Source organism: Eulemur rufifrons, chromosome 16 (genome assembly GCF_041146395.1).
Source record: "Eulemur rufifrons isolate Redbay chromosome 16, OSU_ERuf_1, whole genome shotgun sequence".
Lineage (NCBI taxonomy): Eukaryota > Metazoa > Chordata > Mammalia > Primates > Lemuridae > Eulemur > Eulemur rufifrons.
This window is the reverse complement of record NC_090998.1, coordinates 43,188,423-43,203,981: the sequence shown is the minus strand read 5'-3', so window position 1 is coordinate 43,203,981 and position 15,559 is coordinate 43,188,423. Positions and strand designations below refer to the sequence as shown.

The following is a 15,559-nucleotide window of genomic DNA, read 5'->3' as shown; positions in this document are numbered from 1 at the left end:
TGCCCCTGTGAGTGCCAGAATAATAGGTAACAGATGTAACAGTGATTGCAACCAAAACACTCTCACCACTACTGCTTCACCATCCTTATCATCATCAGGAGTAGCAACAACAGCATCATTATTCCTAGAGCAAAATTCATGAACAATTTCATATGAATTATGTTCACTAACATTGTGGAACAATTCTAAACTTGCCATGGCCCTAAAAATACTCCATCATTTGTTCTATAAAAGAAAATAAGTGAGTTGATGAAAGTATCAAGAGTTTATAATACACTTACAATATTGAGTGTATCCTAAAATGTCTCAACCACTACTGCCTCTCAGTATTCTGATATTGACAGTGGCAGAAAGCAATACTGGGATGAATGGCTAGTCTTTGAGTAATAAGATCATAGTACAATATCCATGTGAAATATGACTATCAAAAAATGGTCATTTTCTTGAATTTTTAATAATGACTATTGCACATTTTCTACTTTTCCTGAGCACGTTTAAATTTAATAAGACTTTGAAGAACTAGAGACTTATAGTGTCACAGAATGTACCTCCAAATATCACTCTCAGTCTTTCTATATCCTAAAAAGCCTACAGATCTAGTCTCTAAACAAGGAGATTTATCTGCTGTGATGTTGCAATCACTACCACAAATTTATTTTGATGTCTTTTTATTAAAACTTGCAAACTGTTAAGTTTCCATGATTACTACATAGCTCTAGAGAATACACTATTTTACTTGTTGCATGGCATTTTAATACTTTAATGTCATTTAATAAGTCCACTGAATTAGTTGGCTATGTCTTAATAAAGCCAAAGAATTTTTTCAGGACCCATTAAGCTGTCCAATTTTCATCTTTTTCTTAGAAAATAGACTTTACCTCTCATTCTAGCTAGCTCCCTTATGGGTACATGTTTTCTCATAAAAATTATTATGGATTAATGCATCAGTGTTGGAATACTACGTGATGCTGAGATCATCATTTTGTTTAAATGAATGCCACTTCTAACAACCCTAAATGTAAATGAATAAATAACCTCAGTATCTGAATTGAAAATGCTTTGTGTGATTATAATCCACAGCATTTCTTCAATACACAAGTATTGTTTCCTTAATACTCTTTTCTTTAGCATTCTATACCTTTCCAGACAGAACAAGGGCCTCATTACCTTTGATTCTTTTTATTTTAATAAAGCATAAAGTTAATCTTTTTTATTATTAAACAAGACCCTATTATGTATTTTTCTTAGAATGCTTTTGTAATACATAGATGCACAAATAAAATCAGGCATTTAAAAATTTGAGGAACAAAATAAATCATAAAGAAACATGTGGATATATCTTACCAAATAAAGCCACATATTTCTTCTTTAATTAGAAGTTTAATAAATTTTTTAAGATATACAATATTTTCTGATAAATGTTAACTGATCTTGAAATCAATTGACAGCTCAATCTTCAGAATGAAGCAAACACTTTAAACAGACTAACATGCTTTGCATTGGCACTAAATGGTTGATATATTTTAGTAATAGTATTTTAAACTGTGATTGGCCTTGGGGAAATGATCCCTAGAACATTAAAAAGGGCTAGTTTAATTATACAACTGGTTTTATCTCATGGGGGAAGATATAGAACGTTCATGGGATGACATATATTTCCTATAAGTCACAACTGCAATTCAATATGTGTTACTCAATAATAGATACTTTGTGAAGGGACTGTTAGACACACTGGTCAAGTGTCTTGGGATTATAACAACTAATATGACAAGATTATGTGATGAGAATAAATTTCAATTTTCCCTGTAAGATTTTTGTATTTTGAGGGGATAGAGTTTGGTTCAATATTGATAAGAAAAATTTATACCATGCTCTTGAAACTTATATGATTTTTAAATTTTATTTTTAACTCATCTTTAAAATTTTTATTGTTTTGAGCATGTATTTCCATAATAATCTTTTTTAAATGATTAAATGCATCAAATTAAGCTCATAATTGGCATGTATTTTATTGTTGTCCTATATCTTAAATAGTTTGGCCATTGGTTTGTTTACTATGAGAACACTGTAAACAATATCAGAATTCCTATATTATTCCACAATAGTAGTACCTTATGATGTCTAACATGGTTACTGTCATAAAAAGTGAGCATGTTTTTTCTTTTTTTAATCCTTGAAATTGTTTGTATTTGGAATTTTTGAGGTTATTTTAGAGAGTCTAAAGAAATAACATTATACTTTGAAGTGTGTTATAGTCAACTAACAAAACAGTTATTTCATTACAGCTATACTTGTTGCAGAAACATCTCTTATAAATAAATATAAAGTTAAAGCAGTTACAAATTAGCACAGTGGGAATAATTCCAAAAATTTTTTAATGAAATCTCCGGGGGGTACAAAAACCTTGAAAAGACCTAAGAGTTTCAGTTCAATCTACTCATGAACAGCACAAACAGGACCTTTAACAAACAGCTAGATAGGAAGTCTCATCGCTTCCTAATTTTACTTCCTTCTAGATAAGAAAAAGGATAACAGCGTCCCACACGCTCCTCAAGTCCTACATTTGAGAAAATTAAATGAAAATTTCTCAACACTTACTTTCTCAGTAAACAAAATAACAACAGTACAATAGGTTAAAATCTTTTTAAAAATCTTCCATTGGGTACATCGACCCTTAAGACAAGTAAAACAAATCTCTAACCACTTCCAAGAAAAATTTAGAGTATAAAATGTATTTGATCTATCTTTATTCATACCTGTACCAACTAAATAACTATGCACCATACTGAAGGAAATATTTGTAATATCAGGCAAAAAAATAAAAATACAAAAATAAAAAAATGATGCATTACTGAATCATGCATCAAGCTTTAGTTTTGCTTTCAAAAATTTAAATGAAAGATATGTAAGACCTCAACAAGAGGTCCATGACAATCCCCTTACCTGAAGACAAGGTAAAACTTCAATAGAGTTATTTCTGCATTATTTACAAATGAGTACCACCCCCAATCCTGAAAAAAACAATAGATAAAATACAAACTACTAAATAGGTGCCAAATTTTCACTCTAGAGTAGTCCAACTCCTCATCAAGCAATGCCTAAAGTCAAATTGTGTAATACAATTTATTCACTGACTATATATTACTGCCATCTTGTGGGTAGTTCATCTTAATTATTTTAGCTAAAAATTTTTCATGTTGCTATAATTTTAAATTTGTCCAGGGAAAACAAGTCAATGATAGTTTAATTTACCCACTAAATTCAGTACTAGGTTTGAAGGGTAAGATAGACATAGACCCCCATCTCAAAAAGATTACATTCTTCATAATTCTCATTTGATAAAATTCATTTTGAGGAAATAAAGAATAAAGAAATATCAGTAAGAAAGACTGTTTAGTGGCTCATAAAATAAAAGTCAAAATGTGACTCACATTGGCCTAGCATTTGGTCCACAGATTTTAGTTTCAGAATTTAAGTATATGAATTAATCTAGAAGATATCAACCCTGCAGGAATGGAAAACCCAAATCAAATTCATCCAAAGGTGGTGTGTAAACCATAAAGTGTGTAAACACTAAAAGTAAAATAGTATTTGTGTACTTTAAGCTGGGATATATCTTCTCAATAACCAGAAAATGCTACTCTAGTAATCTGGAAGTTACTTTTTAGAAGTAAAATAACTTGAAGAATTAAAATAGCAGCTAGAATATTTCTTTAAAAACAAGATTGGGGCATTCAAGATGGCTGACCTGATGTTTACCTGGAGAACATGTGAAGGCATTGTTCCAGAGAGGAATCTTGAGCCAGGTCCCACACAGCCCTCAAGTCCTAAGTAGCTACAACAAGGCACCTTATTGAGAGCCCATTTCCCACCATACTGCAACCTGCCCAGGAGCCCAAGAGGCCCTGTGTCTTCACACCCCTAAAGCCTCATTGAAATTCTTCACCCACAGCCACTGCTGAGGCTAGCTGCTGCTTACCAGGGCTAAAGCATCAGCCATTAGCAATGACCCTGTGGCCCCTAACATTTTCACATGACCCAAGGACAAACATTCTGTCCTGAAGCCACTGCTGCTATGCGCATTTCCCACAAAGCCAAAGTGTGAACAGAGCACATATACTCCAGCTGCCTGCATATACCTAATGCCACTGAAAGCAACCCCACCCTCTCCAGGGGAGGGCTGCAACACAGCTGCTGCCACCCCCACTTGAGCATTCTGCCAGGGGCCTGGAGATCACCCTACCCCTGCCTACCACAGCAAGTGCCTGTACACACCACCTGGAGACCAGAGCCCTTTATCAAATACATAGTTTGTGAATATTTTCTCCCATTCTGTAGGTTGTCTATTTATTCTGTTGATTATTTCCTTTGCTGTGCAGAAGGTTTTTAATTTAATTAAATCTCATTCATTTATTTTTGTTGCTGTATTTGCCTTTGGGATATGAGTCATAAATTCTTTGCCTGGGTCGGTGCCTAGAAGAATTTTTTCTATGTTTTTTTTTCTAGAATTTTTATGGTTTCATGCCTTATATTTAAGTCTTTTCTCTATTTTGAATTAATTTCTGTATATGCTGAGAGAGATAGGGGCCCTGTATCATTCTTCTGTATGTGGCTATTGAATTTTCCCAGCATCATTATTGAAGAGGTGGTCTTTTCCCCAGTGTATGTTTTTGTCTGCTTTGCCAGAAATCAGTTGGTCATAGCTACACGGTTTTGTTTCTAGGTTGCTATTCTGTTCCAATTGGTCTATGTCTCTACCTCTACATTCATACCAGTACCATGCTGTTTTGGTACTATAGGCTGGTAGTATAATTTGAAGTCAAGTAATGTGATGTCTCCAGATCCTTCAAATTTTTATTTTATTTTATTTTATTTTTTGCTTAACATTGCTTTGGCTCTTTGTTGGTTCCATATGGAGCTTAGAATTATTTTTTCCTAGATCTGTGAAATATGACATTGGTGTTTTGATGGGGATTGCCTTGAATCTGTAAATAATTTTGGGCAGTGTGGACCTTTTAACAATGTTGATTCTACCAATCCATGAGCATGGGCTGTTTTTCCATTTTTGTGTGTTATCTATAATTTTTTTCATCAGTATTTTGGAGTTCTCTTTCTAGAGCTCCCTAGCTCCTTGATTAAGAATATTCCAGGTATTTTAGAATATTCCTAGGTATTTTTTAAGCTATTTTTTTTTTTTTTTGAGATAATGTCTTGCTCTGTTGTCTAGGCTGGAGCACAGTGGCCTCATCATAGTTCATTGCAACCTCAAACTCCTGGGCTCAACCAATCTTCCTGCCTCAGCCTTCTAAGTTGCTGGGACTACAGGTGTGTGCTACCATGCCCAGCTAATTTTTCTATTTTTTGTAGAGATGGAGTCTTTGTCTTGCTCGGGCTGGTCTTGAACTCCTGGACCCAAGTGATCCTCTGCTTCATCCTCCCAAAGTACTAGGATTACAGGTGTGAGCCACCATTTAGGCCTTCTTTGTAGCTATTGTAAATGGTATTGATTCCTTGACTTGACTCTCAGCTTGACTGTTGTAGTATATAGAATTACTACTTATTTGTGTATATTGATTTTGTAGCCTGAGACTTTGCTAAATTTATTTATCAGTTCTACGATTCTTTTGGTGGAGTTTTTTGAGTTTTCTAGATGCAAGATAATATCATCAGCAAGCAAATAATTTGACTTCCTCTTTCTTGATGCAGATACTTTCTATTTCTTTCTCTTACCTGATTGCTCTGGTTAGGATTTCTAGTACTATGTTGAAAAGAAATGCTGACAGTGGGCACCCTTGTATTGTTCCAGTTCTTAAGGGTAATGCTTTCAACTATACCCCATTTAGTGAGATGTTGGTTGTGGGTTTGTCATATATGGCTTTTATAATTTTGAGTTATGTTTCTTCTATGCTTAGTCTGTTGAGGGTTCTTATTATGAAAGTCCATTAGAAACTAGGCCATCAAGTAGCCACTGAGAGTGTGTGTCATAAACCCCTTCCAGAGAGAAAGTGAGAGCTGTTAGGTCTGGTAGGGGGGAGCGGAAACAGGTGGCAAGGTGGCAAGGTGGTGGCTAGGGGCAGAGAGCAAGAACCAAATTGTAGATAGGAACCAAATTGTGGTTAGGAACTGTTTCCTGGTGGGAACATACATGGTAAAAAGTTTTAGTAACCTTTAACTGACTTAGAGCTCATTACAACCTAATTGGCATAACATGGGTGAAGCTTTGCGGAAAATTCCAGAAAAGACGAGTGCACAGAAAAGCAAATTGTTATGTAACCTCCCCTGTTATGTAACCTGTCATGTGATCTGTTATATAACGCCAATCTGTCAATCACCCCCCAAAGGCAGGAAACAGCAACCAATCTTGCCTGGGGAAAGGCAGGACAAACTAGTGAGCCTTCTTCACTCCTGGAGACTGATCCATTCCACTCTCTCTGGAACATATTTTCCTTTTGCGTAGCTTCCTCTACTTTCATTCTTTCTTTATGTGATAAACTGTTTGTATGTATTAAGTTGCTCTGTGTTTGTGATCACTCCGTCATTGGCTCAACTCAGTACCAGTACTCATTCTTAACACTGGTAACTGGGGGACCAGGGAACATCCACACAAATGAACTTAACGAGCTGCACATTCTTTCCCCTTTTCTGCACTGCTTCAAGGGAATGTAGCCCCTAAAAGTGAACCCATTTTTAACCACATTTTTTTCCGGTGATCAAAGGAGATTCATGTATGCATAGTCCCTTCTGTTTCTAGAACTACTCATTTTAGGATGGAGTCCTTTGAGAGGTAGCTTTAAAATTTGGTGCTCTTGATGTGTGTCTTAAACTCCTTGGGACAACAGAAAGTTGCATCTTTTTAAACTCTTACTCTGCATTGTTCCATGGGAATGAAGTCCCTGGAAATGTTTGCATTTCAGTTTAAATATGCCCCTTTTTCCTGCAGTCTAGAGAGGCATGTGTTCGCCAATCCCTTCTGCTCCCATAAGCAGGAGATTTAGAATGCAATTCCTTAGGTGGGTGCTGTAAAAGCTGGGGGACTCAGTGTGAGTGTAAATTTCCCCTAGGCTGGTGATGGATTAATAATTGTCCCTTAAACTTCCCCAATCCAAGTTAGTTGGAAGTCAGACCACCAGGTAGCCACTGGGGATGTGTTTTGTAAACCTCTTTTGGAGAGAAAAACATAGAGCTATGTTTTTTTAAGCCTCTTCTCTACACTGCTCCCAGGGAGATGGAGTCCTGAAAGTGCTTGTGCATCTATATAAAACTGCTTCTTTTTTCCCTTATGGTCTAGAGAGACGAGATGTGTGTGTGTGTGTGTGTGTGTGTGTGTGTGTGTGTGATCCCTTTTGCCCCTACAGTTGGTGAATTAAAAGTCAGTCCTTGGGGAAAATCAGGATTAGGGCCCTACACTGAAGTCAAGACCCTCCTCTCCAGGTAGAGAAACTGAGTGTTGGGGATTCCTTTCCCAACTTTACTATATAGTGCCTGAGGTGACGTCTATGCCTGAATGTGCTTTAGCTTTTCCTACTTTTTGAAAGTAAATGTTTTTCCCTGTTACCTAGTGGATAGGGGTCTCTCAACTGGTCTGGGACTTTCAGAGGGAACTGATTTATGGATAGATGCTTATTTGGTGTGTCCATGGGTGAAGATAGCATCAGGAGCTACCTATTCCATGGAGCTCCTGATATCACTACACCTTTAATTTTTACAAAAGTTTAATGAAGCATAAAAGTTATATTTCCACATTATAGATGAAGGCAAAGAAACTTTTCTTATTGCCCAAAATCACAGTTATTAAGTTGAGAATTGGGGTAAATATTTAAGCATTCTGACTCCAAAGCCCATTCTCTTAACTGCTAAATTATATTGACTCTAATGTGATAACATTATAAAAAATTTCCAAAATCATCAAATCCTGATTCCTTTTCATTTAATAGTTATTGCATCAACTTATCTTTCTCTTCTCATATTTAGTGTAAGTAGTAAGAGATTTCAACATTTTGCTTGGAAATTTCTTCAGCGAAATATCCATGTCCAACATTTACAAAATTTCCTTCCCACACAACTGCAGAACACAATTCTGCTAAACCTTCTGTGACTATATAGCAAGAATCCCTTTTCCTTCAGGTTCCAATAACACACCCTTCATTTACTTCTAAACCCTCACCAGCAGGGCCTTTAACTTCCATATCTCTACTAACAATCTGCTTACGGCAATATAGGTATTCTCACAATGTTTCTTAACACAATTTTTATCATCTGTTGTACTGAAATTTATCTAGAAGAGAGAACAGAGGACAATAATAGGACAGGAAAAATATTATATTAATGCAGATGGGTATCATGTGAGACACCCTGACTTTAGATCCCAACTCCACTTCTTTGTACCTATAATAACTTGGGAAATTTTTTAATGACTCTGTATTTGTTTCTTGGTCTCTATAATGGGGATAACAATAACAAGTCTTTCAGAGAGTTATAAAACTTAAATGAGGTTATATATATATTTATATATATATTACATATATAAATACACAAAAACTTGTACACAAATGTTCATAGCAGCATTATGTATAATAGAAAAAAGTGGAAACAGCCCAAATGTCCATCAGCTGATGATTGATAAACAAAATGTGGTACATGCATATAATAATTATTCAGCAATAAAATGGAACAATGTACAGACACATGCTACAGCATGGATGACCTTGAAAATATTATAAGTAAAAGAAGCCAGATGAAAAATGACAAAAAAAGGAAGAGAGAGGTACTGTCTAAAACTCCCATCTTTTGGTTTGGCAAGGGAATTGTGGAAGAAGGAAAAAGCAGCTCTAACATAATAGCTTCAAAACTGATCTGTCAACCTCCACTTTTACTCCCTTTTCTCCCTTCCCCAATGAAATGGCCATTTTGACCCAGCAGGGGAAGGAAAATCTGCTTTGATTGAAGCAGTGGGGATCATTGAGAATAAACAAGTTTTTCATTTCTTGGGGACAATATGAAGAAAATAAACATTTAAAAAATATTTTTCAGCCGGGCATGGTGGCTCATACCTATAATCCTAGCACTCTGGGAGGCCGAGGCAGGAGGATCGCTCAAGGTCAGGAGTTCAAGACCAGCCTGAGCAAGAGTGAGACCCCATCTCTACTAAAAAAAATAGAAAGAAATTATCTGGACAACTAAAAATATATATAGAAAATGTTAGCTGGGCATGGTGGCGCATGCCTGTAGTCCCAGCTACTTGGGAGGCTGAGGCAGGAGGATCGCTTAAGCTCAGGAGGTTGCTATGAGCTAGGCTGATGTCACAGCACTCACTCTAGCCCAGGCAACAAAGTGAGACTCTGTCTCAAAAAAAAAAAAATTTTTTTTCATAAATTATTTTAATTAATTTTATTGGAAATTTGGAATTGTCCTCACCATGTCTATTTTTCAATGCTTCTAATATTGAATCATAAATGGTGAATAAAGTGAATGCTATCTGTGGGGTTTATGGAGCCAACTATGAGCCCTGCACTGTGCCTACCAACATCACAAAGATCTGAGTCATCCCTATCCATTTGAGAAGCTTAAGAAAGATTACTATGGCAAACATCCACAAAGTTTAATAAGTATTCAAATTTCATAATGGGTACCAACTAGAAACTTTTGGCTTTATTCATTGAAACTTAAGTATTGTAACTGATGGCAATAGAATATCTCTGGAAATAAATTCAAAAAATTAAAACCAAATTGCACATTAAAGATTCATTTTTCTTGTTTTTAAACATATTCCTCATGAGACAGATCTGATTAAGCTGTGCAGTGGATGAAATCCCTATAGTCTCTAGTAAGAATAAAAACACTGCCTATTCTATCACCGTATTATAACTTGGAATCGTAGGAAGTCTAGGAGCCTAAGAAGGAAAAGAGTTTACCTTGTGGTTCTAGGTATGTTCTCCTATGCATAATTTCCTGTAAAAATTACATTGAGGTTATGGAAAGGAGATTCTGTTGGTTTTGGTTCCCTTATATCTTAGCTTCCTAATCATTGGCTTATTCTGTTCAAGTCAAAGTAAGTAAAAATATGTACATAAATGTATAGGTAAATAGTTGGAAATGTGTTCCCTTTTAAATCCTTAAGTGTAGCTTTAAGGAGGATTGTAGAATTTAGAAGATTAAAATACAGCACCTTTATATTTTACTCTATAGACTTAGTTTTTATGTGAATTCTTTACAATTATAATGTCTTTATATAATACTTACATAACAACTCGTCAATGTAATTAGAATGATGATAAAATAAAAACAAAAAAACTCAGTATATGTTTTTGAAAAAACATGATTTTCTCTAAATGTCTTTGAAAATAACTTAAGATCCACAACTCAAAATGAGGAAGGAAAATGTATCTAATTTAATTGATTATTTATTTAGAAAGATTTCACAGAAGAAATCCAGGTGTCTAGGTTCCCGTCTTAGACCACTGATTGTAGCAGAGCTCCTTTGCTGTAGTTTGATAGAGAGATGTTAGGTGGCTGGATTCTAAGGTATTACCTTCCTTCTTTGTTGTCTTCACAGATGTCTAGCTCTGAGCCCATGATGGGTGGAAACCAGTCCCTCTGCACCAAATTCACATTTGTGGCTTTTTCCTCTCTAGCAGAATTGCAACTGCTACTCTTCGTTATGTTCTTAATCATCTACGTATTTACTGTGGGAGGAAACCTCATCATCATCTGCCTGATCTGGGTCGTCCCTTCCCTGCACACTCCCATGTATTTCTTCCTAGTGAACCTCTCCTTTTTGGAGATGTGCTATATCACCAGTGTGGTGCCTCAGATGCTGGTGCACCTGCTGGTCAAGACCAAGACCATAAGCGTGGCAGGCTGTGCAGCCCAGATGTACATATTTACCATCTTGGGACTGACAGAATGCTGCCTGCTAGCAGCCATGGCCTATGACCGCTTTGTAGCTATTTGTCGTCCACTTCATTACACTCTCCTGATGAGCCCTCGTGTGTGTTTGAAATTGGCTGCAGCATCTTGGGTCACCGGGGTGGTGGTAGAGTCAGCCCAGACCACCTGGATCTTCACTCTGCCCTTCTGTGGCACAGGAAAGATTCAACACTTTTTTTGTGATATCATGCCCGTAGTGAAACTGGCTTGTGTGGATACCTCCCAAAATGAGATTGTGGTGTTTGCTGTTTCCGTGATTTTCATTATGAGTCCCTGTTTCCTCATTCTGTGCTCCTATGTACGCATTCTTGTGACCATTGTGAGAATCCCTTCGGCAGCCGGCAGACGCAAAGCCTTCTCCACTTGTTCTTCTCATATCCTGGTTGTTTCTCTGTTCTATGGCACCGCCTTGTTCACTTATCTTCAACCTAAGACTGCACACACTCCAGAAACGGACAAAGCAACTGCACTCATGTACACAGTGGTCACACCTGCCCTGAATCCTGTTATCTATACCTTGAGGAACAAGGAAGTGAAGGAAGCTTTGCAAAGGGTAACACAAAGGAACCCTCTTAGACAAGTGGCCTAAACCAGCCATAGTAGCTGAAACTTACGATACTGTAAAGAGAGGTTAACCAAGACTGTATGATTCCTCTATCAGTATATATTGTCATTCAACTATTTATAGCTGGCAACCAGAAAACACTTAGATTTGCACTACATTTTTCCATACTTATAAGCAAAAGAGCACTATACATTAGGATCATTCAATGGTGTCATCATTCATTTACTCAACAATATATGCTAAGCATCTCCTGTGTTGTGCCCACCATTTTTTCCTTCTCCAGTGGTAACAGGAATAAAGTCAGTATGTTTCACACCATTTTCCTGAGGAAAATGAAATATTCTTCTTGAGAAAAAATGCATAGGAAATAGTACATTTTTGGTATAAAATACAAGCTGTTAGAATTTAAGTTCTAAGTAGACTATGCTCCTTTAGTCATTCTGCTTTTGATACATCTTAATAATCATACATCTTAAATGGTCAACTGTTAACAAATAATGATGAGTGATGTACACTATGAGACAACTTTAAATAATTATCTTGTAAATCTAGTGAGGGATCTTGGTTCTTTCAAAACTAGATTCTTCCCTTGCTCTTATCCATCTATTTTTTCTTTGTCTGTTTTTCATATGAATAAAGTTTTAGAGAAATTTCTCCCTCTGTGACATTCAATCTTATTACACCTATTGTGAACCCTGTTCAAACATATCAGTTTGAATATGATTTCCTTTTAGCACTGTCCATATATTCTAGCTAATTAACTATGCAATTTTGACTCTTTAAATAATAAAGAACAAGACTGCTGTAAGAGACTAAAATAGCCTTTAAACAATTGTTGGTTTCTTAAGGCAACCTTAGAGAAGAGAGGTGACAAAAATTAAATGTTCAGTGACATTTTACCAACATGAAACTTAACCTTTGATTTCATCTTAGCATTGATATCCTAGAATCAAACCCTAAGACAAGTGTAATTCATTTATTTGGAAGGGCCTCAAAAGTGGGGAAATGATACAGACAAAAGAAGACAGCCAAAGTGGTCCATTATTACATTGGGTTCCATAAATGGCCACTGAAATTAATCTTTTGAGGGAAATAGTACAAAACGCAATCCTAAAACTTATTGTTCTCTACTTCTGGAGAAGTATTCCTCAAAGGTTTATGTTAGAGAGGGTTAACCCCGACACTTCTCTGCTCCTGACTCTTGCAGACTTCTGGAAATGCCCTCAGGTACAGTGTTTCAGATGTTTGGCAGCTGGAAAGCAACTGGCATTAAACCTTGAAATGGTAAGAAAAGTTGGAGAGGTAACGGAGAGAGCACTGTCAGTAAAAGCCACAAGTTTACGCTAAGGAGTATTTGGTGTACTTGTACTTGTAATATTAAAAGAGGGTGAAGTATATGTATATATGATAAAGAATTGGTTTAAATACAGGATAAAGATTTATCTCAATGATTGTTTTTCTCTCTTTCATTTTGTAACTCTGGAGAGTGGAAAGTTAATTTCCAAAGGCCAGAGCTAGAGCTGTATATCACAGACACACATTTTACAAGTGAAAAACATGTCACGTTACATCAGTTCCTTCCTGTCATAGCTTGCCTTTTTCTTGAACCAATGATTTATTTTTTAGATGTCTAAAACTACTTTCTTTCTTAGAGTGGCCTTCACAAATAAAAATCTGACATTTTTAAATTAATCAGTGAATGGAAGACTCTAGGTACAAGTTCCAAGAATATATTCACAAAGAGTGCATTTCAACGTGATTATTTTTCAAAATTATGAGTGTAACATTCCTCATGGACTTACACAAAATATAATTAGTCAATTTCACTTAGTGCTATGAGAGAAAAAGGAAATATGCAATTAGCTTTTTAAGTATTTGTTCAAAAGATAATTATAAAAATGATAAATATTTTGATGTTTTACACAAGGTAGTATGAAAATCCCTAGAGCACACTGAAAATATGAAACAAAAACTTCACTTTTTGATGAAGAGAATGTTTACCACTCTGAGAGCACACTTCAGGAAACAGCTACATTTCAAAAAGCAATGGAAAAAGGATAAAGGAAGAACAGCCAACAATTGTAATGGCCAAAATGGCCCTATATAATCTGGTTCCTTTTTGCTCTCACCAATACCATCTAGTACCATGCTCTTTTTAGTCTAATTTTGATGACTTTCTTTCAGTTTCTTGAATATTGTCCCATCATCTAGACAGTAAACATGCTATTTCCTCTCCCTAGAATATCCCTCTCCAACAGCTATCTCCTTTATCTAATTAATCCATGTTCTTCCTTCAAATCTCAATAATCACTTATTTTTTTCATAATAAACTTCTCCACTCCTTTAATGTAGAATTCACAACAGATATGTACATTGTTCATAGCAGTAGTTTAATAATTTTTTTCATATAATACTATCCACAAAATATCCAAAGTAGGCAAATTGCTCACAGGAAAGAATCTGAAGAAGCCCAGAAATATTGAGCTATGTACGGAGACATCGTGATAATAAAATATGCAGCAAATATTAACAATATTACTAACTACTAATAAAGAAAACACAGTCACTAGATTATTGGTCATATTCAAAATGGGCCTTCTTATTTAAGGCCAAAAAAAAAAAAAACCAATAAAAGACCCTATCAATTCTGATCTATCTTCCTTATTCAAAACACAATAAAACAATGCTTCTAGCAAATCCCTCTAGACATTTTAAATCCTACATAAGATATACCAGAATTAAAAAGCATTACATGGACTTCTGGATGGCACAACTACAGAGTTATTATCCACTGTACTCTAAGAAATGGCTTCCCTTCTAGTCCAGGGTTTGGTGTTTTCCCTGTAGTCAACATTTAACCCATTCTAACAGTTTAGCGAGGCCAGATGTGTCAGTTTTACTTTTCCAAAAACTTCTGTTCAGAAAATTACATTGCAGCATGGTTTTTGAAAGATTTCTTTGGTCCCCATGACTACATTTTTTTCTTCCTATTACATATTTTATGACATTGGCTAACTTTATTTTTTTCATAAGTTTCTTTCCCATATTTACTATGATTGGATTGTGTATTTGGGTTTCTTTTATTAATATTGGACTGAACTTCAATTAATTGTAGATTCCTGAAGAAAGGGACCATGGATTATTACTGTATCCCAAAACTTAAGTCAAAGCCTAACAAGGATAGGTATTCAATTAATTGCAAAAATTTGACTAACTAAATGAATGAATAGGTGACATAGTTATTTTCAGGGTTTTAGTCCATTTGAGAGATTCATTTATGTATTGCTTCTCCAAACTGCTGTGATTACTCCACAGATCTTGTATTTTTCTGATATCTGACTACACAGTTAGATAATTGAACCATTATAGAATTACAGAATGTATTCAGTCATTAAATATGAAATGTCTGATTTCAAATCAAAAGTTTAGTTCATTATATCTATCTCAAACAAGAAGCAGTACAGTTAATCAAAGTATGCACCTAGGTCAGGCACGGTGGGAGGCCGAGGCAGGTGGATCGTTTGAGCTCAGGAGTTCGAGACCAGCCTGAGCAAGAGCAAAACCCAGTCTCTACTAAAAATAGAAAGAAATTATATGGACAACTAAAAATATATATATTGAAAAAATTAGCCAGGCATGGTGCTGCATGCCTGTAGTCCCAGCTACTTGGGAGGCTGAAGCAGAAGAATTGCTTAAGCCCAGGAGTTTGAGGTTGTTGTGAGCTTGACGCCACGGCACTCTAGCCTGGGCAACACAGCGAGACTCCGTCTCAAAAAAAAAAAAACAAAAAAACCAAAGTATGCACTTAAACTATTGACACAATGTTGCCATCTTAACAGTAGCTTGTTTATGCTAGCAGCGAAGAAGCCTGGACAGCAAATGGTGATGAAATCGCAAAAGGCATTTTCCAAAGCTTGTTGAGAATCGAATATTTTTCCTTGCAAGAAGTGGTCCAAAGCCTGGAAGAAGTGGTAGTCAGTTGGTGCAAGGTCTAGTGAATATGGTGGGTGACAAAGAGTTTCCAAGTCCATCCTCTGTAGTTTGAGCAGCGTTGTTTGTGCGACATGT

At 35.9% G+C, this 15,559-nt stretch overlaps 1 protein-coding gene across 1 annotated transcript; it reads left to right on the top strand.

Annotated features, from left to right (window-relative positions):
* Window positions 1-10,573: 10,573 nt before the first annotated feature.
* LOC138397290 (olfactory receptor 10C1-like) lies at window positions 10,574-11,515 on the top strand. The gene has a single exon (XM_069491234.1). It carries the CDS (start codon window positions 10,574-10,576, stop codon window positions 11,513-11,515), a length of 942 nt encoding a protein of 313 aa, XP_069347335.1.
* The last annotated feature ends 4,044 nt before the right edge of the window (window positions 11,516-15,559 follow it).